The sequence below is a fragment of the Tinamus guttatus genome, unplaced genomic scaffold, assembly GCF_059628265.1.
Source record: "Tinamus guttatus ecotype Peru unplaced genomic scaffold, ASM5962826v1 Tinamus_guttatus_pri_ptg000710l, whole genome shotgun sequence".
NCBI classification, from domain to species: Eukaryota; Metazoa; Chordata; class Aves; order Tinamiformes; family Tinamidae; genus Tinamus; species Tinamus guttatus.
Window position 1 is genome coordinate 368,853 of NW_028289244.1, and position 26,141 is coordinate 394,993.

Here is a 26,141-nt window from a genome sequence, read left to right on the forward strand (position 1 = left end):
GCAGTATGCACAATTCTGGAATATGGCAGCAATATTTAATCATGCTATTCTGACATGTTCTGTTCAAAAAAAGTCATAAGCTTCTACTGCTGTTGCCTGTATATAGCTGAAAGGCTAACAATTAATGTTACATATTGCCTGTTACCCAAGAACAAATCTGGAATACTGTATACTGTTTCAGAAGTCTTAAATCCCTAGAGTAGAATAAGTAGTGTAACAAACAGAGGGATGTTCATTATTAGCATGTCATCTCCCAAGCAAAACTGATAGTGTATCAGACGCATCAAATTCTGGCATGTGTTAATGCTTTTATCATGTATGCTTTTATCATGTATTTATATGGATGTGAATCAGTACAGGATCTTCTGAAATAGTCAAGAGGTAAAAGCACTGAAACAGATCATGATAAAAATATGAATCTAGACCTCCTTCTTCATACAACTTCTTATCTAAAGGAGTGATCTGAGAAGTTAAACACCCAAGGGCTATTCACAATATCCATCTTCAGACGGATGCAAAAATTTCATGCGGCTTCTGTAATGAAATAGAGCTCCTTCAGGAGGAAATTCAGATACCTAAAGCTTGGCCGCTACTTTAAAACACTTTTTAAATGATCCTCCCACATCCTTGACAGTGTAGGGAGAGTAGGCTTTGAGTAATTAGGTGATCCTGCAGAAAAGGTGGGGTGGAGGTGCCTGGGCTAAGCCTGGAAGAGCACAGACTAGTGCCTGGCACAGAAGTATTAAAAGGTCTAGACAGAAAAGACAAAAACAGTTCCTGCATTCTGTGGTGTCTGTTCATGTCTACTTCTCGCTGAACCTACTCACCCATCAAATTTTAATTCCTCTGTATTATTTTATATCTCAGAGACTGCATGTGCCCATCGTGTAAGTAGTTCTTCTTCATTTCAATGGGAATTGTGTGTAAAAGGAAAGAATGACAGACATTAAGTGCAATATGGAGCTGAGGGCTATAGTGCCTGAGAGTCTGGACCAGTAGTGCCATGGTCTGGAAACATTTGCGCTTTTGAATTCTTTAGTTAGTAGAGGGGAAAAAGTGGTCAGCTAATCCTTTTGCTGTCTAGAGCTATGCACAAGTATTTAAATTCCATCTGAAAATATGTAAGAAGTGATCATATAATATATTATTTAAAGAACAGAATTATTTTACTCTTGAGACTTTCCTCCTAATAAGGCATCATGAGTTAAACTTCAGGCTTGAGCTAAAATCTGGATAAAACAGGCATTTCCAGCCTACAAGATCAGACTGGAGGAATCTCTTAATTAAAACATGTTGATATTTTTAGTAAATAATATGAATTCATCATTGACATTTTCATAAACAGTTCTAAAGGTGCATTCATACCGCACTGTGTGCCATACCATGCATCAAATATTTGAGATATTTGGCTTTTCTTACTTATTTTTCAGATTTTACAGGGCAGAAGATCTTTATTGTAGCTTTCATAAAGAATATGATTTATACCTGAATTGCTATTGCAGCAATTTTAAATATTAAAAAAAACACTTTAGTACAGATTAGCCTTAGGCTGTTATTTATGTGGTCTGTCCCACTGGCAGATACTGTACAGAACATTTTTGCCTACCTCCTGAGCAGAGTATCAATCACCTCAATTCTTGACAAGCCCCAAGGAGAAGAATATTTATCAGTATCTGTTAGAAGAGTCTAAAAAAATATCTCTAGAAATGACAGTTTCTATAGAGAATTTGATCTGGCTGGAAAATATCAGAAGCCCGATGTTTTCTCTCAAAAATTCTTAGTTGTTTCCTTGTATAGCTTTTGTTGTCACAGCAGCCAAGTACTTCTGTGTTCTTAGTTTAGGGGATTCCTTTTATATGTTTTCAAGTCAATTCAATGAGGCAAGACTGCAGCAGTATAGATCCCAAGTTGGGGTGCCGGCACTGTTCTCCGATAGTACAAATTCCACCCAGGCTCTGAGCCTGCGGTGTCCTGCCAACTGCTGCCCATGGGTCCTCTTTCGAGAGAAACACATCTCAGTGAGGAAGGGGCATCACAGGTTCTGAGTCTCTCTGGTGACTCTCATCTCCCAGGGTAGCACGTAAGCAATAATAATCATAAGTGATAATTTCCCTTTTACTACATTTTCAGGGCCGGTGATCGCTGAGTCCTGCTGCTCTGAACCTGTTAATGGTGCATCTAGTTTTCTCATAATGGCATCAGCAAGACAAGAACTGTCTCTGCCTGGGGATGGATGATGAAGAGGTGCAATAATTTCATCTGGAAAGACAGACGTTTCCTGTCTCGTGTCAGGTAAAAAAGATAGATAAAAGTGCTCTCAGGAAGCTGAAGTCAATAGTACAGTGAAAAGAACAAACACATTGCAAAAAGTGGTGTAGATGGGGGACTGACTATACCTGGTGCAAAACGCTCGGAGCAGCTGGGATTTTTCCCTGCTGCAGTAACCTAACATGCCGTATGGTGCTTCTCATCATTGACTTTCCCTTTTAAATTTCACAACTGGGGGAAAATGGTTTAAATTGGACAACTTGGAGAAAAGGAGAAGAAATGGACACGCTGCTGGTAGTGAGAATAAACAAACTGCCTCTCCCCACCATCAGGATCACAAGGCAGAGCTGCACATTTCATATGAGCCGTTATGTTTCTTTGTTACTTACCTGTATCAGCAGTGTCCAAAAATCGATGTAACATTGACCAGGGCATGTCAGGGTTTTCCGAGGGAGAGCATCGTATAACTGCTCACAGACAGGCATTTCCTGACCTTCCAGAAGACGTGGTTCAAAACTAGGCTACATTTCTCCTGCTTTAATCCTTTTCTTCTTCAAGATTCGTGAGTTTCTTGAAGCCTGAGCACCAGCTACATGAAGTGTTTCCTCTCGGAACTGCTTGGTTATTGTTTGCCTATGAGTGCTGCTGTGCTGCCTCCACATGAAGCACCAGAACGGTGCCTCTGCAGCTCCTTGAGGCAGGAGGCAACAGCAGGAGGCCTTTGCACTGCATCAAAACCTTTGTCTGATGCAGGTAAAATCTGATGCGCGGACGACATGGTACAGCAGCGCAGAGCTGCGCGCTGATGCTTGCCTGCATTGCTTTTTTTTTTTTTTCTCAGTTTTGCGGCTTTTATTTTTTTCCTGAGCACCCTCATTTAATGTACGATAAAATAACTAACGCTGAAATGTGTCTTGTTCTAAGCGACTCCCGTTCAGGGAGGAACGTTGTTTTATTTTAGACGTTGATCTGCGAACAGCTGTTGGTGAGCACCAGCGGTGCCAGGATGGTGCCAAGCCAGGCACTGTGGGGCCTCGAGCCCGGCTCTGCGTCCTTGCCGGCCCCGTGCGCTGCTCCATGCTCAGCCGTGCTGGGGGCAGAGGACTGTACCCGGCCTGCGGGGGCTGCATGGATGCCCGCGACCCCCAGCCCCAGCAAAATCCTTGTGGCGCTGCGTGCACGGTCTGCGTGATGCCACGCGGTGCTGCGGGATTCCTGCGTGGCCGTGCGTGATCCTGCACAACACTGTGTGCACCTACATAGTGCTGTGTGATCCTGCATGATGCCCCTGACAGCGCTGCGTGCTCCTGTGCGGCGCTGCGTGATCCTACACAGCACTGCGTGATCCTACACGGCGCTGCGTGATCCCACATGGCGCTTGGCTCTAGGGCACCTCCGCTCCATGGCGCGCTGCTTTCCCCGGCCTCGCGAGTGCTCTCATCTTCTCTGTGCCGATTTCCAAGGAATCGGGCCAAAGCAGATGGCAGTGTGAGAAGCGTAGGGGTGCGGAGGTTGGGGACGTTAGTCAGCCTTCCTGGCTGCACTATATGTCAGCATCATTTTTGTTCTTTTTTTGATGTTGACAGTTTTCTGCTTGGAGGAGAGATCAGGTTCAGTTTCTTTTTCCAGCAGACACAGTATTTGCTCAAGAAGTGCCCAGAATTTCCTATGGCTAAATTCGACACCACATCTATTTAGTTGTAATAGTAAAAATCAGTGGGACTATTAAAGTAGATTATGCACTAATAATTATGCAAATATTCCTTCACTGAAACTATAAAAAAAAAATCTCTTGAAGATTTAGCAAATGGCTATTATAAGGAGAGAAATACATGGAAAATGAAAATGAAGATCATTAACTTCAAGGAGTTAGGGGAATTTTTTTGTTATCATTTAAATACATGATTTGGGATGCCTTTGAAGATGTAACCTGGGGGAGAATATTAGTTATAACAGAGCTGAAATGTAGCTGCAGGATGAAAATTGGGTCTGCCTGGAGAACTGATCACTGAAAAACAGATCTTACCTGTTTTGTCCTTTCAGAAAGAACTTAAATACAATATTAAGGAATTTATAACAAGCAGAATAACTTTCATATCCCTAGCAGGTAGATCTAAAGGGAATGCCATTTTCCTGCTTCAGGGCTTGAATTAGTAGCTGGAAGAGGTTACAAAAGGCTTTATTTCCCCAAGTCTTTGTTTTATAAACTCTAGTCTGAAGAATAAGATGCTGGTTATAGCTCTGAGTATTGAGCAAAGACAGATAACCTGTTGTCCCACAAGCCGTAACAGCTAGATATTTCGCTAGAGCTGATGTTACAGAATGATTTAATACTTGATAAAGAGGCAGCTCAAAGGAGCAAATTCAGTTTAATTTATTGAAGCTGGGCTCAGTGCTCAGGTGGAATAGGTGTAGCATGTTCCTTCGCTTGGGGATGTCCTCACTGTTCCTTGCCCTTCCTGCTGATCCTAGCACACTTTGTCCAAAATCAAGGCCAGATTTATTGGTTATGGGGAAATAATGGTGTTTATAATCTTTTCATTCATTAGTAAACAGAAAATGCACAGACCATTCCTGAAAAGAGGCCAGAAGTTGATATTTCAGTTCAATTACTGAGTTAGACCCTAATTATTTTAACTTTCTGGCCCAAAAAGTCTCATTCCTTCCTGCAGAGCCTTGATCAGGAATGAAACCTTCCCATTCCTTCTGTAGTCTACTGGTTAGTTTGTGCCCTTGGATCCTGAGCAGACCCAAGATGATCTGTAGAGAGAAGTCAATATTCCCTCTATTTCTTGGAGTAGTATCCTGGCCTGAGACACAGCCCTGAGCTGTCGTGACTCCTCGTGTTGGGTCCCGCAGGTGATGGAAATATGCTGGACTCTGATCTGGGCTGCAGATCTGCCTGAATCCCTCACCCAAAGTTTAAAGAAGATGAAGGCTGTCGCTCGTCTCCTGTTCAGATCTCCATCAAACAGGATAACCAGCTACATTCACACTTACTGGAAGCAGAAGAGGATTAAACTGCCACGCAATACAGGTATAACAAGCAGCATGAAGCAGGAGCAGAGGTGAAGAGATGAAGAACGTTTTTGTGTTCAGTGCAGTTTGACCCGCATATAAAGGAAAATGTGAGTGATTTTAAAAAAAAAGTAAGTTACGAGGGAAAACCTTCAGTCTTGCATTAGCTGAAAGTTGCATAGGCAAGAATGCACAAAGGGTGGCGAAGACTGGGAATATTTCTGTAGAAAATAAATTGGATCAATAGAATAGATTTGTGGGCAGCCTAAAGAGCTAAATTGCAGTCTAGTGACAAATAGGAGGCAGTAGCTGTGTATGGGAGAATTCATGCAAAAATGGGAGCCATAAGCAGGATACAAAGTTAAAGGGAAAGCAGAGACAGGGAATGAAGTGGTTGAAGGTATCTAAACATCTGAATTCTAGGGGATTAAATCTTGGTACTGAAGTCGGGGCTATTTTTTTTTCCCTTAAAGCTTTTATCAGGAAAGAAGAGAGGATTGTTGGGGTTTGTTCTTTTTCCCTCTACTGCTGCTGCCACCAGTGCTAATTCAGCAGGTCTCTTCCAGGGCCAGTGGATCCTGCTGGCATGAGGCCTGATGAGGGCACCCGGTGTGCAGGTCAGCTCGGCCCAGGCTGGACCGGCCGCGCAGATGGAAAGGATGGCTGGAAGCATCCCGGTTAATGTTGCTCTTAACGAAGGGATTTGAGAGGCAAGCTTTTAATTCCTCTGCTGCTGCCTGTGTGGGCAGTGACCTTTGCTGTTGCCCATCCCGGGTTATACTTCAAGGTTTAGTTGTAATTTAGAAGTCCAGATGCCAGACAGTATTAGCTGGCAGTCACACATGGGTTATTCTTAGTACAGACCCGCAGCCTTGCTGTGTCCTCCGCATTTGCTACCGTCGTGCCTAAGGACGCGTTTGTTACCACCATTTGTTTCAACTGGGGTGCCCTCCGGCTCTCCCGGTGTGGCCGGATTAATTCCTTAATGAAAGGAACCAGGGAGAACTCTGCTGGCAGCAGCGGGAATCAGGTTTCTTCCCTCTTTGTGGCTCTGGCACAGGTGGATGTCCCGAGCATACGTGGTATGTGAGCGCGCTTGGTGCCCATCCCTGTGCGTGGCTACCTACACGAGCCAAGTCACAACGGAAGTAAAATTCTGCTGCTCTTTGGTGCTCACAACAAGGCAGAGCATCTTCTGGCAAAAGAAGGAACAAGATGAAATTCTGTGGTTTTAGTGCACGATTACAGCTCAAGATCAGTTCTGTGGGGCAGATGGCGAAAGGAAAAGCTCTGAGCTATATGTGAGTAGCACCGTTTATTTTAACACTGGTAATATCACTAAACTATGTACTATTCCCAGTACATTATGTTAAAATTGCACACATTAGATGTGTTCATTGAGTTTTTAAAAACGAGCAGACTAGCTTAATAATAGTTGCAGCTAGCCCAGGCAAGATTATAGACAAGGCAGAAATTACACTTCAACTAATGTGTCTACAAACGCCTGCGCCCCTTCAGCCTTAGCGCCAAAGGACTGTGGCGTAACAGGCTGGCTAACGTGATCAGGGGTTAACATTTGTGACTAAATAAAAGAGAAAGTGCTGATTTATCTTCAAAGGGACAGCCAAGGTCATTCCTGTGGAGGAAATCAATGCGTGTAGTCCATTACTTACTCAGAGCCCTTTATCTGCTCCTGTTCATCTGTTGTTCTGCCTTATCTTCTTTTTATCTCAATTTATAAAGAGGGGGAGCGGGGGCTGAGGGGAAGGTAATAATAAAGTTAGACTCTCATTTCTCTCCTTTAAGCTGAGGGCACCTTATTCTTGCCGAGGGAGAGCAAAGTGAAAGATGGGCTCCGTTCACTTCGCCCACTCCCTTGTCAGGATCTTCGCCTCCTGCCATTTGCTTGGTGCTGCTGCTTGTTGAGCAGGGACAGCAAAATAACTTCAGCAGCTGCGTGAAATAACTTCATTCAGTGCAGAGACGTTATCAGGGTTCAGCTCACCTCTGTCTTTGCACCTCGTCTCCGGCCCCGCAGAGCGCAGTTGGTGAGTGCACCCCCAGGAAGCTGGTGCTGAGCAAGGGAGGCAGCTGCCGGGCCGAGCCCTGCTCTTCCCACCCCAGGAAAAACCTTGGATCTGCTTTTGTGGCTACATCTCTCTCTATCAAGAGATCTCAGACCTCACTAGGTAGTCACTGTCTTGGTTTCAGAAAGCCAGTAAATTCTTAATCTTGCAATCTGCAGGATTTTAGGATTATAGAAGAGGTGTGGGGGGGTGGTAAAGCAAACCCTGAAACAATCTCATAATTTTATGTTTAGCAGCCCAGCAAACCCATATGCTAAAATTTGTTTACATCAAAATATGCTAAATAATGTTAGACAATTGAACACAGAGTGGAACCTGGAGCCCTTGGTAAGGGCTCTCTGGACAGTGAGCAGGGCTGACCCTGAAGCAGATGTTTTCCTGCATTCTGCTCATCCAGCTCTATTTCATGGTAAACAGACATTCACAGGAGTCACAGGGATTGGCTTCCCGGGAAAGTCAACACTAAATCTTGAAATCAGTGAATGCTTTGCTTCAGTGAAGACTAAATAAAATCTGATAAATGGTTTTAGATTTGGCAGCTGGGTGCAGCACAGGTGCCTAACTGGAAGCAAAGTAAGATGGAATTGTTTTTAGTACATCCTGACCACTATTATGCTGTGAACCCTGGAGGAAAATCATAGAGCTGTGCCTCAGTTTCCCTTCCCGTAAAATGGGTATAAAAAGTGAGCTTCATCTGAAAGGTCCTTGAAGTCTAGCAGGCCCCAAGTCTAATAGAAAATACAGTGCTATGTGCTTTTGAAAAAATAAAGCAGCTTTCTAATGCACAGTTTATGCCACAAACAGCATGTTTATAGTAGCGATATGTTTAGTTATTTTTAACGAGTCTCTGATGAAATCATTTTTCACAAGCTTTTCTTTAGGATGCAACTAATTTACATGCAGTTAAATTACTTCATGTTTCATTTGATTCGATACGCTTTAAAAATGCTGAGCGTTTTTGGCTAATTTGTCAGCTATTAGTGGTATTTTTATCATTGCTGTGTTGCTGTGTGACTCACCATTCCGGGAGCGGCCCCGCTGCCGAGCGCGGCAGGGCCAGCCATGCTCAGCCCCGCTCCCGACTTGCTCAGTGAGGTTTCCCAGGAAGCCACGTGGGAGCTGCTCGGCATGGGGCTGCGCCCGACCCGCCAGGCTTGCCTGTTCGGGGCAGGGTTTGCACTTGAACTCTCATGTTTCAAATGGTGAAGAAAACCTCTTGCTTGTGTTCAGAAAAAGCCCTGTGCTGCGAGCATCACATTCGCTGGGCCTACCTGGCTGCGGAGGATGACGGGCATGTTGTATCTTCACTAGCAACAGGAAAGGGCCTAAAAGTCATTGTGGGTGGTGGTACCTGTTACATTTTTGGTGGGCTCTGCCCCCCTGCAGCAGGAATCTGCCTTCCCGTTCCTCGCTCCTGCTTAGTCCCGTTGGCCCCTGGGGCTGCTGCAGTGGCTCAGGGCTCCCCACGTGCCCACGGAGGAGGTCTCCCTGGTTGGATGGTGCAGAGAGTCTCAGTATGTGGCTCCTGTCTCTGCCTCTTACAGGTTTCTCCTTTGGCTTGAGGCACTTACTGAACCCATGCGGACCTGCAGGCCTGGCTTCCCAGTGAGGCCATCGTCTCCAGTCGAGTCACTTCATGGTGAGTGTGCGATGCCCTTGGCTTCAGGCGCTGCCGTTCCCACCTGCGCTCCGGCCCAGAGACCAGATGGGACCAGTGCTCATTAGCTGTGTGGATCAAAGGGGCTGAGGTGGCAGGAGCTTTCTCTCAGATAAAAGAAATACTTAAATAAACACGTAGTTTGAATTTGCTTTAGCTCTCAGTTCCTGCCACAATGAAGTAACAGCTGGAGACCCACGTAGTGGTAGGACCTGCTAGCGGGTGCAAGTACGCTGGTTTTTCAGAGTCACTGCTGCTTCCAAATGCATTTCTCTGCTGCCAGCAGGCACATGGGAATGAGTGTTTTGCTCTAAAAGTGCCTCTTACGCAGCTGAGGGGAGAGGCAGGTTGCAGGCAGCAGAGCTGCATGTGTTGGCAGCACAAGTCTGGCTGCGGGTCAGCTCCCGCATGGCCCTCGGGGCCGCTCAAGCCAGCGGTTGCTGCAACCCAATCCGTCTCCACTCTCCAGTTAACCTGCGGCATCTGCTCTCCCTGCAGCACAGAACCGCAAGCACGGCAGGCTGGATGATGCCTCCAAGGCCACTGCAGCCTCCTGCTCGAAGTGTCCCGCTTTCCCGTCACGTTTCACACTCACCTCTGCAGGCGCCCGAGCTGGGCCCTGCTCAGCTTGGGCTCAAGAGCTGCTTCCCCAAGGCAAGGCAATAACAGAGTGAAACCCCAGGGCTTTCCATTTATACAGAGAGTTCTCTTTCAGACTGGAAATGAGCTTGATCCTCACTAAATTCAGGTCTTTCATCCCATAATATTGAGCGATCCAAATTGCAAATTCCGGATAGTGTTTCTCTTTGTTAAAATTCAGGTAAGCTGACCAAGTCTTCAGCTCTCATGCTGTCCTGGTCAAACAAGGAACAAGTGAATGAACTATGTTCTTGACAGTGGTTATATACAATCTATGGGAACATATGTTCCCATTTTTCATTAACCTTTAATACTCTATATATCACAGGTTGAGTCCTGAAAATACAGAGTGAAGAAGAGTACCTCAGCGTGCCTTCCCAATTGCCGGTGGTGAGGACAAGATTAGTATTTCAGGAACTGCTGCTATCAGTCAGCCCTGAATTCGGGTCATCCCACCTTGTCTCTAGGAGGTATTCGGGTACTAATGCTTAAAGTGAAATATTTGCAGTATGCAAGGTATTAATCCACTGCTCTGGCACCAGCAGAATTTGAGCACCTGCGCTCGGCTGCTCCTGGGGCTGTCAGGAGGAATTTCCTGCCCGTGTTCGCCCTAGCCTGGCTGCTCCATGGTAGTCGGGGGGGCTGGTTTGCGAGTGTGCTGCAGATGTTTTATTTATTTATTTACTTACAACTCTTAAAAAAGAATGCGGGACTGCTCTTAAAAATGAGTCCAAATCACATTTGTGTTTTAGAGTCTAATTTGGCATCTCTGAAGCTAATATGATCGCTGCAAATTTAAAGTATTTTTTGTTTCTAGCTTTGTTTTTTTTTCTTTTTTTTTGATTGCCTGTATATCAGGAAACTGCAATTTGTGCTGAAATTCCACATCTGGGTTGTATTTCTTATCTGGGAGATGGGTGGGGTATGGACCATTTGCAGCAGCGATGACATGTGCTGCCAGGAAGCAAAAGAGAACTGAAACTGCTGGAAAAGCACCATGCTGCTTTTTATCCCCTTCCTTGCAATTACCTGTGTTTGGGTAGACAAGGAGCGAGTTGCAGCACCAGGGGGCTGACCTGACTCCTTGGCTTCCACACAGAAGCCCTTGGTTTGTTCCAAGTGCTGGCAGCTGCCTCAGAAACCGGTAAGTATGAAGTTGTTTATGTTCAAGGACTAGTTAAGAAAAGCCTGGCTCCCTCAAGCTGAGTCTCAGCCGTGGGACTGTCGGCTGTTCTTGCCAACGCGGCTCCTGTATGGTCTGTGCATGGGGGAGGACACACGCAGCCACGTCTCGCTGCCCCCAGCCGCACATGGTCCTGCAGTCCTGGCCCCAAGGGACGCTCCGTTTACTGTGTCATTGCTTGGTGAGGTTCAGGGGTGGGCTGGGAGGTGGTACCAGCATCTCCCTCAGAACAGGAAAACCCTCCTGCGTCAGTTGTTCTGTCACATGAAGCTACCTCAGGTTCATCACTGAGAACCGGTGACGTGTTCCTGGGTTTGGGTGGCCAGGGCCAGGCCGGCAGCCCTTCTCTGCCGGCCTTTCACTGAAGTTTCCCACTGGAGATGTGCAAGATGTGCTCAGGAGCAGCCGGTGCCGTTTGGCTTCCCAAAGCAAGGTGAGCGCTCGCCCCGCGCCTGCCGGTCCTGCTCCAGTGCTGCTGGCGGGAGCGCCGCACACGGCCTGGCTGCTGCCAAGACCCCTGCAGGCAGCACCTGGCTCCGCTCCCCTGACACTTGTGTTCTGTGGCGCCAGTGAAGCAACTCTGCATGTCCTGGGCCGTGACTCCCCTGTGGAGGCATGAGCTTCCTTTGGGGGTGGCCTCCGAGCTGCGACCCACAGCGTGGCGGGAGCCGTCGGCTCCTCAGGCAGTGGCTCACGTGGGGTGGAGGGAGGAGAGTGGCCGGGAAGGCATGCGTCAGAGGCCAAGGCAGCGAGGCTAGTGCTGCCCTCGAGAGAAAGCAGCAGGGGACACTGCAGGGAAACAAGGGCAGGCATTAGAGGGCTTTCCTCCCGCAGCGCAGGAGTGTGCTCCTTCCTGCACTGCGGCCGGACACGCCGCATTCCCCGTCACACCTCCTACGGTGCCTCACAGTGCTTGAGTGGGTGTCTGGGTGAGTGGAGCTGCTTCCAGCAGCGCTGCGCTGGGCTGCCTGATGGACGCGGCGGGTCCCAGCGCTGCTCGTGGCTTGAGCGCTCGCTGGGGGCTTGCGGGGCTGCGGCTCCACTCTCGGAGCCCTGTGTCTGCGGAAGGCGCCTGGCCACCTCCGGTCAGCCAGAGCACTTGTGCTTTCTGTTAACGGCTTTTGTTCATACAACTTCGCACAGAATCAGCAGGGCCACTGCCACGCTCAGCCACGAGTGCAGGGTGAGAGGGGTGGCTGGGGGCGCCCCGAGGACTCAGTGACGGCCGCGACGCAGCTCAGCAACTCCAGCGCAGCCACAGCCACAGCTGGGGCAGAACAGGCATGGCTGAACAAGTACTTGCAAGGGGAGACAATTGTTTGATTTCATTTACAAATCAAAAAAAGAGAAAAAATTACATTTTTTGTTTATTCCAAACTGCCTTTTTTAAAAATTTGACCAGCAAAGACAAAATCCATTAGTCACAAAGATCTTTTCCATACACAAGTGCAAGATCTTCACAGACACTTGGAGCCAGCTATTTTCACTTACTGGTTCCCAATACCGCACTGAACACGCACAGTAATGCAGATATATGTCGGCAGGAAAAAAGTCAACTCGGAGAAATAACCTGTGGTGCTTTGAATATGAGTTGGCAGTAGCAGCATCAGGAGGGGGCTCTCCCGCGGGCAGGGAGGGAGCCTGAGCACCGGTCGCGGAGCTGCTCAGTGCCCCCGGCCACGCGGCCCTTTTCCGGGCTTGCGTGGTCGCAGCATGGTGCTGCTGCAGCGGAGTCCGTGGCTCGCGGCTGGCTCGGGGTCTGCTCGTCACCCGCACAGCCACAGGCAGGCACATGGGACCTGCGGGCGCTGCAGTACCAGCACAGAGCGCCCTGGGCTAGGCTGCACCGAGCACCGCTGCCTGGCAGCAGGGCTAGTCCCTCCATGTGCCCCAGCTGCCCACAGAGCGCTCTGCTCTGCTCCGCTCCATGGAGCTTCCCGCTCCACTCGCTGCTCCGCAGGCTCCTGCTGCAGCCCACACCTGCTCTGCGGGAGCACCATATCCTGGGGGGCTGCGGGGACGGGATCTGTCACCTCCTTGCAGGAAGGCCACCTCTGACAGGGCTTCCCTTGAGGAATGGCCAAAGAGCAAAGATGAAAGCAAAAGAGGCCAAATAATAATAAAAAAAGAACAGCCTAGGATATTAGGATATTGAGCAGCAGCAGGGGCAGTCGCCTGCATTCCTGACTCTTGCAGCCCGGTTTGTCCCCAGCTTGGCTTCCTGATGGGAATGGCATCCACATGAGGGATTCCCAGCACTGTCTGCCCTGAGGGTTGCACTGACGGGAGGAGGCAGCAGCGGTACGGAGCCCAGTGCTGCACCTGCTCCTGCCCTGCGCTTGCGGCAGCGCCATGTTTGGCAGCTCCTGGCGGGCCGCGGTCCGAGGTCACGCAGCAGCCCTGAGGCGGCTCTGGCCCTGCGGCTGCAGCCTGTGCTGCCCCTCCTGCTCTGCCAGTGCCGCCTGTTCCTGCGTTCGTGCCCCGCCACATTCTGCCCCTTCCTCCCCGCATTCCAGCCCCTGGGGCCACGAGTTAAAGCATAGTAAGGGAGCAAGCCAGCATGTAGCTATACATAGAGGGATATGCATATATGTTTTAATATATGATGGTTGAAGGATATAGAATTACTCTTGCCTGTGCTCTTGCAGTGTGAATGCACTGGGTTTTTTTTTTTTTTTTTTTTTTGACACAAATAAGTTGCAGTTTGACCCGGTGCTGGCAGGAGGCCCAGCCAAGCCCCAGGCCAGGAGCCTGAGCCACAATTGCTCAAGCGGGGCCTGAAGAGAAGGTCGGCGCCTCTGCCAGCCGCGAACTGGAGCAGAAGGACAGAAGGGAGACGGACGCGGCCCGCGTCACGGCCTCTATAAATAGAGGGCTTTTTTTAGTAGTGGGACCAGAGCGCCCCGGCAGGTGCTGTCCCCTGCCTACCCCCAGGGCACTGGTGGCACTTCGGGTTTTGTTTTCCAGAGCGGCTCTCTCTTTCTTGGTCTTGCTTGTACTAGGGAACTACAGCAGGCTAAAAGCTACTTCTTGATTGTTTTTCTTAACATACCACAGTAGAAACAGTTACTGAGTTATATTTGCCAGAGTCACAGCAGTTTATGTGTGTTTGCTATTCACAGACTGCAGAATATTGCCAAAACCGCACTGGTGGGACGGACACCACAGACATGCACTCGCGTGGGACCAGACTCAATGACGGCGTTAAGCACATTCATTTCTGTAAACACCTTCCAGGAAGATTGACTCCTTTAAATGGGTAGCTAAAACTTTGTTTTCTCCACAGTTACGCACAAAATAACCTGTAAACACTTGACAGTACAGTTATGTACAAGGAGCCACGCGGGAGGAGGTAACTCAGTGGGGGCCACTGCAGCCTCCACTGCGCGGGGGGAGCGGCCGCACACGGCAGCGTGTTGGGAGGTGCAGCCCAAGCAGGGCCCTTCGCGCGGCACCCAGTGCCGGCTCGGCCACATGGGCACCCGTGCACGGGGCGGCTGGAGCCACCCTGCGGGCACCCGGAGCTGCCGCACACTGCGGTCGCGGCCAGCGGGGTCGGGTCCTGTCACCCCCCCCCCTCGCACCGACCCGCATTGTCTGTGCAAGTCCTCCCTTTTTGTTCTATAGTTTAAAAGCTGCAATATCAAACTTAAAAACTGAGTTTGAGCCAAGTGATATTGATGCCAAGAAAAATAAAAACTTTTTTATAATATAGATCATTTGAAAGTGCTTTTTTTTTTTTTTTGTTCTTTTACTATAAGCTACAAAATCCCCTTGGGGCATAAAGCACCCCTAGGACTGGGCAGTTCTCATGCCACGATCCCCACAGGGCCCCAGCCTGGAGCCGCTGGCTGGGCCAGGAGCGAGGGGGCCGTGAGGCAGCAGCAACGGGATCCAGCCCCAGCCTGGTCCCTGCCACAGCTGAGCGGCCTTGTCCGCGCATCTGGCGCCCACAGCAGACCCCGTGGGGCTGACCTGCCTGCTTGCTTCTGCCCAGGGCAAATGGCGAATGCGCAGCCGCCTGCGCCCAGGCGAGCCGAGCGCCCTGTCCCCCATGCTTGCGCCAAGGGGCCTTTTGATACTCATGACATGTCTTTAGCCCCGTGTCCTGAGCGCTCAGTCAGCGGCAGGTAAAGCAGCTCTGATTAAAACGAGGTAACTAGAGATGGACTAGGCAATGCCATCAAAAATAAATAATATTTAAAAAATAAAAATACAAGCCCTGCTTGCCTGCACCATGCAGCGTAATGAACGTGGTGAGCAGTCGAGAGGGAGGTGAATGTTACTATACTCACAGGCTCTCCCCCTCCCCACTGATGGAGCTGCCCATTTTACTGGTAAAAAGTGGTTTGTAGAGGCTCAGCCCTGTTGGTATCAACATACATCTTAAACTCATTTCTGAAGCACTTGCACTTAGTCTGCGCTGTGGGCAGACAGTAGCTCTGGTGCCCAGTTCCCTCCACAGACTGTCATTTCGGCAGGGAAGGGTCTCTGCTGACCCAAGTCGGCACTTGCTGCTGTAGAAAAGCCCAAGCCATACCCAGGACAGGCAGGTCCTTCCACTCAAACAGGTGAGAATTGAGCAGCAGAGTTTTAAGGCCTTTTTTTAAAAAAAAGTCACTTCACAGACCACCTGCAATAGCAATTCCCCCACCCTGGGCTTCCTTTCCCTTCCCTCCCTTGTTGCCCCTTGCGGTCCCGGTGCAGCCTGCGGGGCTCCTGCGCAGGGATCGCAGCCATGGCAGCTGCAGCAGCCGCAGCGTGAGGGAGGCGGTGGCCCCGGCGTCGGCCTGCCCAGCCCGTGGCTGTGGCTAGGCCTGGGCCAGGAGCCACGACCGGCCCCACGCCCGGAGCTGGAGCCAAGCAGCGCCCTGCGCAGACACGGGCGTGGGGTGAGCACTGGTGGGATGCGGCCCCCTACGCTCGGCCTTCTACCTAAGCAGCAGCGTGACGGGAGGCTTTCCCACAGGTTTGGTCATTATTAAACCTCAAGACTTATTTCTGCAGCAGTGGAAAGCAATAACCACCTCATCTAAAACCAGAGACCGGGAGGCCGGATAAATCAAGCCCAGGCTGGAGCATTTCACTTGGGCTCAGTTTTTCTGCAGTTACTGAGCACCGAGCAGCGCTGTGCGAGCCGAACACCTGCACGCGGGAGCACAAGCCCCACATGTGCCCTGTCACATTCTGCCCCTTGTGTTCTGAGCCCAAACACTCCTGATGATAGGGAGGAGAAGAGGCCAAGCAGCGGCTGTAGCCTGAGCTGAGCAGGGTTGAGACAGGATAGAGGTGTTGGGCCCACAGCTGCAAGTGCCAGCCCGAGGAGCTGACAGACCCCAATGGGTCTGAGATGGAATGGGGGGAAATAAACAAACAAGTAAATAAATAACAAAACCTCCAACCTGCAAAACCAGAGTGCCAGAGCAGGTGTAGTTCCTAGCTGGTGCTGGGTGGCTGCAATCCGGCCCCAGTCCCAGCCGAGCTCCCGTGGGCCTGAGGATTTGCAAGCACCATGGACAACCCGCAGCCCTCGTCTGTGCCGGGGCTGCCTCAGCCTGCGCTGCCACCACCGCCTGCCCCGTCCCGGGCTGGTCCTTCCAAGGGTCCCGTGCGGGGCGGGGCCACTGCAGGGCTCAAAGCAGCCGCTCCAGAGTGTCGCTGCAGCTGACGACGGCACCAGCGCCTCCAGTGTGGCATTAGCCTGGTTTCTTGTCAGCTCTCTTTGCTGCGGCACCACCCCTAGCACTGGCAGCTGCTCCCCGTGCCCGGCACGGCACCAACCGCAGCCTCTCAGGGCAGCGGCACCCGTGTTGGACGGGCTCTCCCTGCTGCTGCCCTGGGCCCGGGGACGTAGCTGGGCTGCAGAGACCAGCCCACTACACCCGCCCAGCGGCTCTTATCACACAGGTCACCCGCGGGCACCAGGAGGCCTAAGGAAGGCAAAGGGCTGCGGGGAGAGACAAGGAAGGTCACCAAAACGAACCCCCTGCTTTGCTGATGGCAACACAGACCCTCTCGCTTTTCCCTGATCTCACTGAAAGGCATTTACAGTGTTCCAGGAAAAAAAAAAAAAAGGAAAACCTCAAAAATGGAGGGAGCTTTTCTGCCAGTCGACCCTCAAGGCGCCAAGGAATGGAACATCCACAGGCTGCTTAAGTTGCTCTTTCCTGAGAAAGTGCAGTTATGAGAGAGCCAGAAACTCTTTAAGCAATATGGATTGATATATATATACACATATATATATACACAGAGATATATATACACATATATATATATATATATACACACACATACACGCCTATTGTAAACGGCCATGGCAGAGCTTGCTTCCGAGACGGGCACGGGCGCTCGGGGACACGCAGGGCCCTGGCCCTGCCAGCACGTGGGGCTCCTGGCCCAGCCCCGCTCTGCCCTAGGGCTCTGCTTGTGCCACCGCTTGGAGTGCACAAACAAGAGCATTTGTCATTGTGCTTCCACCACCAGAAAAGAATTGTTACCCTAGAACTATAAACGTTCGAGTGAAGTAGTCAAATTAGGCAGTACTACAGAGATGGATTTTTTTTTCCTCATGACCTAACAAGTTATTATTACTGGGATTGATTTTCCTGTCACTTAGGATCTCGCGCTAGACGTTACCGGGTTTTGCGCTTCCCCACCCTCTCCTATAGATGGTACTTCCGCAGCAGTTCAGATTGCCAGGGATGCTTCCTTTCTGGAAACCTGTCTGGGATTTTGATTTTGAGGAAATCCTGGATGCATTTCTCCAGCTCCTCCTCAATGGAAAGCTTTTCCTTCACTGCCTTCTTCTTGCTGGAGTTGGACTCCCGGGAGCCCGAGGTGAGAGTTCGGAGCAGGTCGCTCTTCCTGCGGATCTCGGACTGCTGCAGCAGCTGCACGGGGCCCTTCTTGGGCGGCCGGTCCAGAGTCTGTATGTTGGGCTGGCGGGTGACAGGGCCGCAAATGACGGTCTCCTGGGGGGAGCTGGCCTCCGACTGGCTGTCGCAGCTTGACGTGGAGAGCTCGTTGCACGACGTGCCGCTCTCACCCTCCTTGTCCCCCTTGCCATTCTTGCAGCAGCAGTCGCAGTGCGAGGACGCCCAACGGGAGGGCTCACCTGCAAGAGGAGCAGAGTGCCCAGCGTTACATGTGGCCACGCAGAGCCCTCGCAGGGACACGGCCCCGCTGGGAGCCTGGGGCGGTGCTTGGCCCCCGCCCGCCTCGTATGGCGCCCGTGACCACCTCCCCACTTGGGCAGAGCTGCCTTGGAGCCGCAGCCGCGACGGGAGGGAAGCGCTGGCACAGGGAAGGACGGAGCCGGGAGCGCCACACATGGGGCTGGGCCCAAGGCGTTTGCAGGGGGCAGAGACAAGCAGCCCACTGTCCCTCACCCACTTGAAGTATAAGCTGCATTAATGCTCAATAACTCTTTTATTAGTTAATTAAGAGCTAATAAACACTAATTGAACTTAATGACTCTGCAGCAATCACGGGCCTAGCAAAGGCAAGCCGGGAGGCAGAAACACCACTATTCAGAGGGCAGAGGAGTGAAAAGGGGGCTGGGTGGGAGGCCAGAGGCAGTACAGAGCCCCACGGCTCTGGCTGCGGAGTGCGGACAGGAGCGGGAGAGGCCCTGAAGAGCCAGAGGGAGGGAACCCGCGGTCTCGCTGCCAGCAGGGCCCGGGCTCCGCTCTGCTGCGCGGAGGTGTCCGGGATCCCCCGCGCCCGGCCAGGCCCCGCAAACACTGCGGGCAGCGCGCAGCCTTTGAGCCTCACTCGAAGCCGCCGCACTAACCAACTCTATCTTCCCATCAACTGAACGGGAAAACCAGAATCCCAACCTGGCAATTGCGTTGCACAGCACGAGGGTGGTTTTAACTGAAAGGGAGAAAAAAAAAAAAAGAAAAAAAAAAAACACACACACAACAAAAAATACAGCACACTCTCTAAAGCTTAAATTTTGTGCTGTCAAGGCCTTGATATAATAAGTACAACATACCAGGCTAGCCAGTCCATTAAGAAAACCTAAAGAGAATAGGAAATCTATGGAAAGAATTGAATTGCCCCTTAGCATTTAATGAACTAGGTTAAAAAAAAAGTTTTCCGATATCAATCATTAATACATGAAAAATACATCTGTGCCAGGCGGCACCACATTAATCACCATGCCAGGAGCGTCCGCGCTGGAGCGGAGCCCCGCGCCACAGCCTGTTTCCTGGCCCCACGCGGGTGCACAAGGGGCCGCGGCCTGCCCCACTCTCTGGGATTTACTGGGAATTCCCAGCCTGTCTGTGGGGCTGGCAGAGCTGCCCCTCTCCCAGCAGCAGGCCACAATTTGAAGGAAGGAGGATGACGAGCGCTTGGAGACAAGTCCAAGAAGGTCGCAGAAAGGTGGGAGCATTAAAAAGCTAAAGCAACTTGGATGGAGCCTTATTAAGAGCCAAGAAACTTCACTGAGCTGCACGAGGGCAACAAATGCCTGCAGCACCCGCGAGTGAGCACACGTGCAACGGGAACGGGAGCAAGGCCTTTCATAACACCATTACAGCATCAGGGCACGCTAATTAAATCTTCTGGCCTGATTCGTTAGGCTCAAAGCAGAATTTGAGAGCAAGGCACAGGCTGCTCCAGTCTCACAAGAGGAGCCGGCTTCTCTTTGGTGCCGCCACTCTGGGGGTTTTCCCTCCCACACTCGGACTCAGCCCCGCGGCCCTGGGACCCCCGGCCATGCGGAGTGGCTCCCGGCTGCCCCGAAGGGCCGCATCGGGCAGGGCTCTAGGGCCCTCTGCAGTCACAGGACCCTCCACAACAGAGCCCCGAGCACATGGAGGCATCGGAGTGCAGCCGCACGCAGCGTCGCAAAGGGATATCCCCATCACCAATACAGATGCGGAAAGCAGAGAGAGAAAGAAGCCAGTGACTTCAGTGGGGAAGCAGAAACAAAAAGCAGGGGTTTAGTGGAACCAAGAAATAACTCCAATGTCAGGATGGTCAAATGTGAGACGGAGCCGGGACCCATGAGGGAGCGCGCCCGGCCCAGCGCATACGGCTCCTGCGGGCAGGAGTGGTGAGCAGGATGCTCCCCATCTCCATAGCTTCAGTGGTGGCCTCACGATGGTTTATTTCTGCTTTTCTTCCTGGAAATGCCAAAAATCAGAACACTTCAACCATTCCCTGCTAACCAAGGTAAAGGAAGAAAACCCACACACGTTGTTGGCTATTAAACCAACCAGATGCTTTGGATCATGGGGAGGGCAGGGAGAGAGGTCCGGAAGCAGGGCTGGGCCATGTGCCACTTCCATGCAAATCCCTCTACATTTGGTCATACAGGAAACAGTTGAAAAAAAAAAAAAAACAGGTTATGGTCAGAGTCCCTTTTCTGCGGGGAGCGGGGAAGGCAATAGCAGCAAGCCTTGTGCCTCCCGGCGCACATGCCACGCATTGTTTCGGCGGATACGAGGAGTTTCTAACAGCAGGAGCTGCCCGAGGCTGCCAGGACACATGGCAAAGTGCTCACGGGTAGAACCCGTCCCCATCCCCGCGCTGCTGCCAGCGGCACCGCTCCCTATGGGCGCACGTGCAGAGAGCGCCTGGAGGCCTCGGAGGAGCCTTGGACACGAGCAGGGGCTCCCAACGGCTGCCCTGCCCCGCGGGGATGGCGCCCATGGGGCCGCAGCCCTGGGAAGCAGTGCCTGAGCGCGCAGAGACCCTCGGGCTGACGGGGCTCGCTGGCCCTGCCGGCTCAGCGGCTGCCTCGCTCAGCGCGGGGCTCTCGTGCCCTCTTATCGGCACCAGAAGCATCGCAGGAAGCCGGATCCGGGACATGCAGGTGACACCAGTGCCAGGCACTGTCCCCTTCCCAGCTTCAGCAGCCTCACAAGCAGCCGGGCTTGGGCCCGAGGACTTGTGGGAACTAGGCCAGGACGGAGCCGCTGCGGCTCCAAAGAACAACAACAAACCAACAACTGCACTGAACCTTCAGCTCCCAAAGCAACATGGCGGTTCCTGAGAGGAACAGCCTCCCGCCGGGAACACCAGCCATGGCAAAGCCCACAGACCTTGCCAGCTTTTAGTATTTCACCCCTGCCCACAGCTAAGTCCCCAACAAGGGCTGATCCAACGGATGGAGACAGACATCAGCACCCAGAACTGACCTGGGGCTCTCCAAAAGCCCCACAAAACACCCAAGAACCCAGAAGCGGGGTGGGGGGACACACCAGCCAGGTTGGGCTCTGAGTCCCCGGGCACATTCCTGCTGACCAAAGGTAACTCTCTGCACCAGCACAACTGCAACTTGATTAAACTAAAGAAGCCCTTTACTAGCAACACAGCAACACGCTGCTTCAGCGCACAGTGACCCTCATCTCGCACGAACAGCCCTTGGCATGAGGAGCACCCCCCGCCCCAAACCCCAGAACTGTGTTTCCCAGAAGCGGGTACCCCAGTGTGTTACCTCCGTGCAAGCAGCCGGCCCCGAGCCAGCACAGCAGCCTGGCCACTCCGGCTGCTTCTACCCAATCCCAATCCTGCAAGCGCAGGGCAACTGCGTGGGAACCCCCACCTGCACCTGATCTCTGTTTGGGTCCCATTAGCACTAAGCAGGGAGGGCTGCCCAGGGCCAGGGATGACTCTTGCCCTGTTCCGCCCCAGCTTGTCCCCTCCAGCAACGGCCTCACCGCTTGCCTGTCCCATGGGCTACGTCCCCTGCCTCCCCACTCACCATCTTTTCAACCTTGTGAAGCAGTTCTCCCTTCAACATCAAAATCTGAAGGGCTGAGTCTTTTAAAAATATCACCCATTAGTCATAGGGTAAATAAAAAATTGATTCCCTCCAGGCCTGAAGATAAGGTAACGGCAGCAAAGTGACAATGTGATTTAGATCACTCATTCGTGCATGCACAACGCCTCAAACTGTTTTTGCATCCGTGCATGAATTAAAGGTGTTGTGATTGATGAGATACCAAGGTCTAATTGGTGTTTTAATAAATACTTTCTGACTTGGTAATCTAGCTAGATTTATCAGCAGAAAATGCCCCTGTCTAAATAAAATTACCAAAGTAAAGCTTAGCAGCAATGACAAATGCCATGTCAGTAACTGGCTCTGGTATCGATGCTGGCAGCAGGATGACACACAGTAGATTTATTTGCATTTAAGATCAAGTATCTTGAGCAAAATTTCAGCGAGCAGACAAGGCCAGGGAAGGACGAGAGCGACGCTGCCGGCTCAAGCTCTCCTGCGCGCGTGGATGGCAGTGGGTGGGCACGGACGCGCACAGGCACTGCTCGCCACTGGGCCAGGGGACGCCCCGTCCCGCTGCTCCGGCCTCTGCCGCCGTCCCAGGCCCCGCCACACTCCCCAGCCTCCCGCAGGAGCCTCCTGAGCGTGGCCAGAGCTCGGGCTCTGGCTCCTGCAGTCCCGCACCCACATCCCCAGTGCCAAGGCCACCCACGCTCGGGTGCAGCAGGCAGCTCCAGGGCACCCCAGATGGAAGAGTGCAGAACTCTTTAAAACCCTTTTATGTGCATAGCTATTCCTGTCTGCTTAAACAAATCCCTCTTCTGGTAGCACATTAGCTTTTACAAGCCTGAGTTCTAGATTTATCCATTTCTACCTTTTCTTTCCTTATCTGCCAGGAAAGACTCTGGCCAGACCCAGGCTTGGGCACGGCTAGCCACGCTTTTGCATTCCCCTCTGTGTTTTCCAGTGGCGGCTCCGTGCTTGGCTTGGGCAGGCAGGAGGAGCAGCTGTGCCGTGGCGGAGCCGCGGGCCCCGCGCGCCCGGCCCACCCGCAGCACCCACAGCAATTCAGGGAGCCATTCGGTGCCGCCGGGCTTCGTGCTCTCTAATTTCCTTTCAGATAATGTGGAAACAATGCTCAGCCTCCAGGACTACGCTATCTAAGTATTTCTTTCTCTGGGAAAATTATATTTATATTAAAAGAATGACGCAAAAGTCTACTTCTGCCAACTGCATCTGCTCCTTCTCTCTAGTGCACATAGGCCGCCTCTTTAAAGTTTTGTGCAGAGCAAATTATGAGCTGCTGCTGCTATCATTCTTCCTTTTCAAATGGAACCTTGAATACCCCTCAAATTAAAGACTTTTCTGTATCTTTTTTGATTTATTATTGCTGTTTTAATACCTTATCTGAGTCTTATTTAATACACTCTTTCCTTTTACTTTGTTGCATTAAATCTATACTCAGGTACTTGAAAATGAAGTTTGATTTAATTAAGTCAGCCCAGGTTTGATGCAGAGGCATCAAACGGAGCAGGCCAGAAGCCAGGGAGCTGAGGCAGAGGCTGGGCTGCGCCGCCATCCTTCAGCGAGGAGCTCCCGATGGGCACGGAGCTCTGCCAACTAAAGCCAGCGCAAGTAAAACCATACAGAGCAGAGCAATGGGAAAGCACATCCCCTCCCAGCGTCTGGGTAAGAATCACCCACACAGGGGTTTCTGCAGGTCCCTCATGGCAATGCTGGGAAATTCAGGATGGAACCGACACAACGAGGCGCTAGCGCACAGTGAGGGAGCTCCACCACGGCCACGTTCACAGGAACGGCACCGAAACTGCATTTCCAGGCTCCGTTCCAACCTATAACCTAAGGGGCTCCTGTTTGCGTTAGAGCCGTGGCTGCACCTTGCTCCAGTCCAACAAGACACCCCTTTTTTTTAGCAATCACCCATTTTACATGCACATACAACACCAGCAGTCACATCGTTATGCCCTTTAACTCTACGTTCACCTTGGGGCTTTCTTTGTGGACACGTTTTGATTGGGGGAAGCAACATGTCTACAACCAGGAGTCCTGCTTGATGGAGGAATCCATTACAAATCACTGACAGATGGTCATGGTAACACACAAGTCACAATTTTTGTATCTTTAAAAATGAGGACTTGTGAGCTCAAAAATCCTCTGGGGATATGAAGGCATCGTGTTTGCCTATGTTGTTCCAATTAATTGCAATCAATTGCTAATTGAGAGCTATTTTAAGACTTGTCATCACTCTTAACATAACACAAAATAATCCCTGCCTTCCCTTTCACCACCACAAACAGCCTTGGTGTGAGGAGCTCAGGAAACAGAATGCAAGAGCACACAAGGGAGGCTGATTTCTTACCCATTTGGGCTGGAATGATAAAACCAACACCGCAAAACTCCAGCACTTGAGGGACGAGGAATCTTTGTCATCTGCTGGAGCTTGGCTCTTAAAAGCCTCCAAACGGCAGCTCTAATATTGCTGAATAAATGCGCATGCTACACGCTGAATTTCCAGGAAACACAAATGGCTCTTCTGTTAGTTAAAATCGATGTCTTCAAAGAGCACTGGCCTCCAACCTGAGCAGCCACGTGGGAGGAAATTGGAGGCCAGAGGAGCAGCAGAGTCTGCATCTTCCTAACGCAGCACAGGAAGGCATTGTCCAAAGTGATGTCCCCAAATCTGGAGAGAAACTAGCAACCATTTTGCTCTTGCAGGTAGAGGAGAGAACAGATTAAAGTATTTTTGCAGTGGCCTCATTTGTGCAGGGCCTGGCAGCAGGGAGACAGGAGGGAAGAGCTGTAGGTGCTGGAGACCCAGCGGGACTGACTTTGCAGTAACGGCAGAAAAAAACCCAACAGGGGTGTTTTTGACCCCACAAAAAATCAAAAAACCTAAATAACAGCAGGCTGGAAGCTCGCGGCAAGGCCGTTGGGGCAGGCGCTGCCGCAGCGATCACAGACAGGCCAGTGAGCTCAGCGCAGCGGGGCTGGTGTCCGGCGTCTCCAGTGGGAAGCACACGAGCTGGGCGAATTGCGACACAACAGCACACAAGTAAATCCTCAGGCAAAGAGATAGCTAATTCCTAACGAAGAACCCCCAGGGAGAGTTTCAAACAGCACATCAGATTTTGTTTTTAAGCTCACTGTAGAGCCAGGCTCTCTTTCACTGCAGTTTATTATATGTACTGTGGGAGTAAATAGAGCTGTCCTTTCCCAAAGGCCTGGATGGGTTAAATGTCTTTCACCTGAGCACCCTTCAACTCTTTCACCTGAGCACCCACCCAGCTGCCTCTCACTTGCCCCAGTTCCCATGCAGATGGCTCTGGGAGGCCAGCAGTGGCTCCTGCAGACAATTATGCTCATCACCATCACATGGATAAAATCACCCTCTTTTAAATACATATATATACACATATATATGTGTGTATATATATATTTTTTGTCATGCTTTGCAGCTGCTCCTCTGACCCTGGTTGTTGTTGTTGTTGTTGTTCTTCTGGTGGGAGGCGACCCACGGCCGCGCACCTGGGCCACGCTGCAGGGAGAGCAGCCAGGAGCTGCTCTCCTTCCCAGAGACACAGCTGAAGATGCCGCTTTTTGAAGAAAATTGCTTAGAAAATCGCTCCTCTTTGCCACCTGAAGCCATTACTAATCTGCTAATTGCCGTGATCTAGCTTTCTTCTTACCCTAGGGTTATGTTGAACGATCTCATGCGCTCCCCTCGGTGTTGGGCAGGATGAAGTGGCCGCGCGGCCGGCGCCGGGCTGCGCTCTGGCCCCTGTGCTCCCGCCAGCCAGGCCACGTCCCCAGCGCCACCGCAGCCCCCTCCTGCTCACCGGGGATATGGGTGTCCAGCGCCACGCGGGCAGCCTCCCTTGCCACACGTCCCGGCTGGTCTCCTGCCGCAGGTCACGCAAGCACTTTGTGGTATTTCACTGGCACTAACAGATATCTCGCGTTCCTGGCTGTGACAGCACGTCTCCAGCAGCGCTGAGCCAAGCCTCACGGTTCATAAGTGACTTTAAGAGCAGCAGGTGATGGATCGTGAGCGGTGACAGCGTGGGGCACGGGACGCCCTGGGAAGCGGCTCCGGGGAGGCTGTGTGGGGCCACTGCATCCCGCCGCGAGTCACCGACACTGAGGCCGCGTGGCCGAGTGCTTGGCCGGCACAGGTGACAGGACCCCACCGTGGGCAGATGGGCAGTTTCCAACGTCCCTATCTATAGGGACAGGTGCTTGGGTTTTATGAGATGTTTAAGGCACTCTTTCTGGAAGCTTGTATTTTTTTTTTTTCCCTGTGTGGACCTCATAAAATAGTCCTCTGCAGTATAGTGATAAATCAGCTTTATGGGAGAGAAGCATTCCCAGCCACCCTGCACTTTGCCTTGGATTCTGCACCTTCCTGTTCAACCTTGCTGTGGGTGCTTTCAGTTAATTGGCCATCCCGGGTTCATTTATCAGCGCTAGCAGCCAGACCAGGGAGGTTCTGCATCAGTAAGTGCAGGTAACGGGAGAGCCTCCAGACACTGCTGA

The 26,141-nt window shown here is 51.4% G+C and overlaps 1 protein-coding gene across 1 annotated transcript in view; it reads right to left on the bottom strand.

Annotated features, from left to right (window-relative positions):
- Positions 1-17,415: 17,415 nt before the first annotated feature.
- KCTD16 (potassium channel tetramerization domain containing 16) overlaps positions 17,416-26,141 on the bottom strand; it is a 46,279-nt gene continuing 37,553 nt past the window's right edge. The window contains exon 2 of the mRNA XM_010212612.2: positions 17,416-17,966. Coding sequence (XP_010210914.2) covers positions 17,515-17,966 — 452 coding nt within the window. The 3' untranslated portion in view covers positions 17,416-17,514. The remainder of the gene's footprint in view (positions 17,967-26,141) is intronic.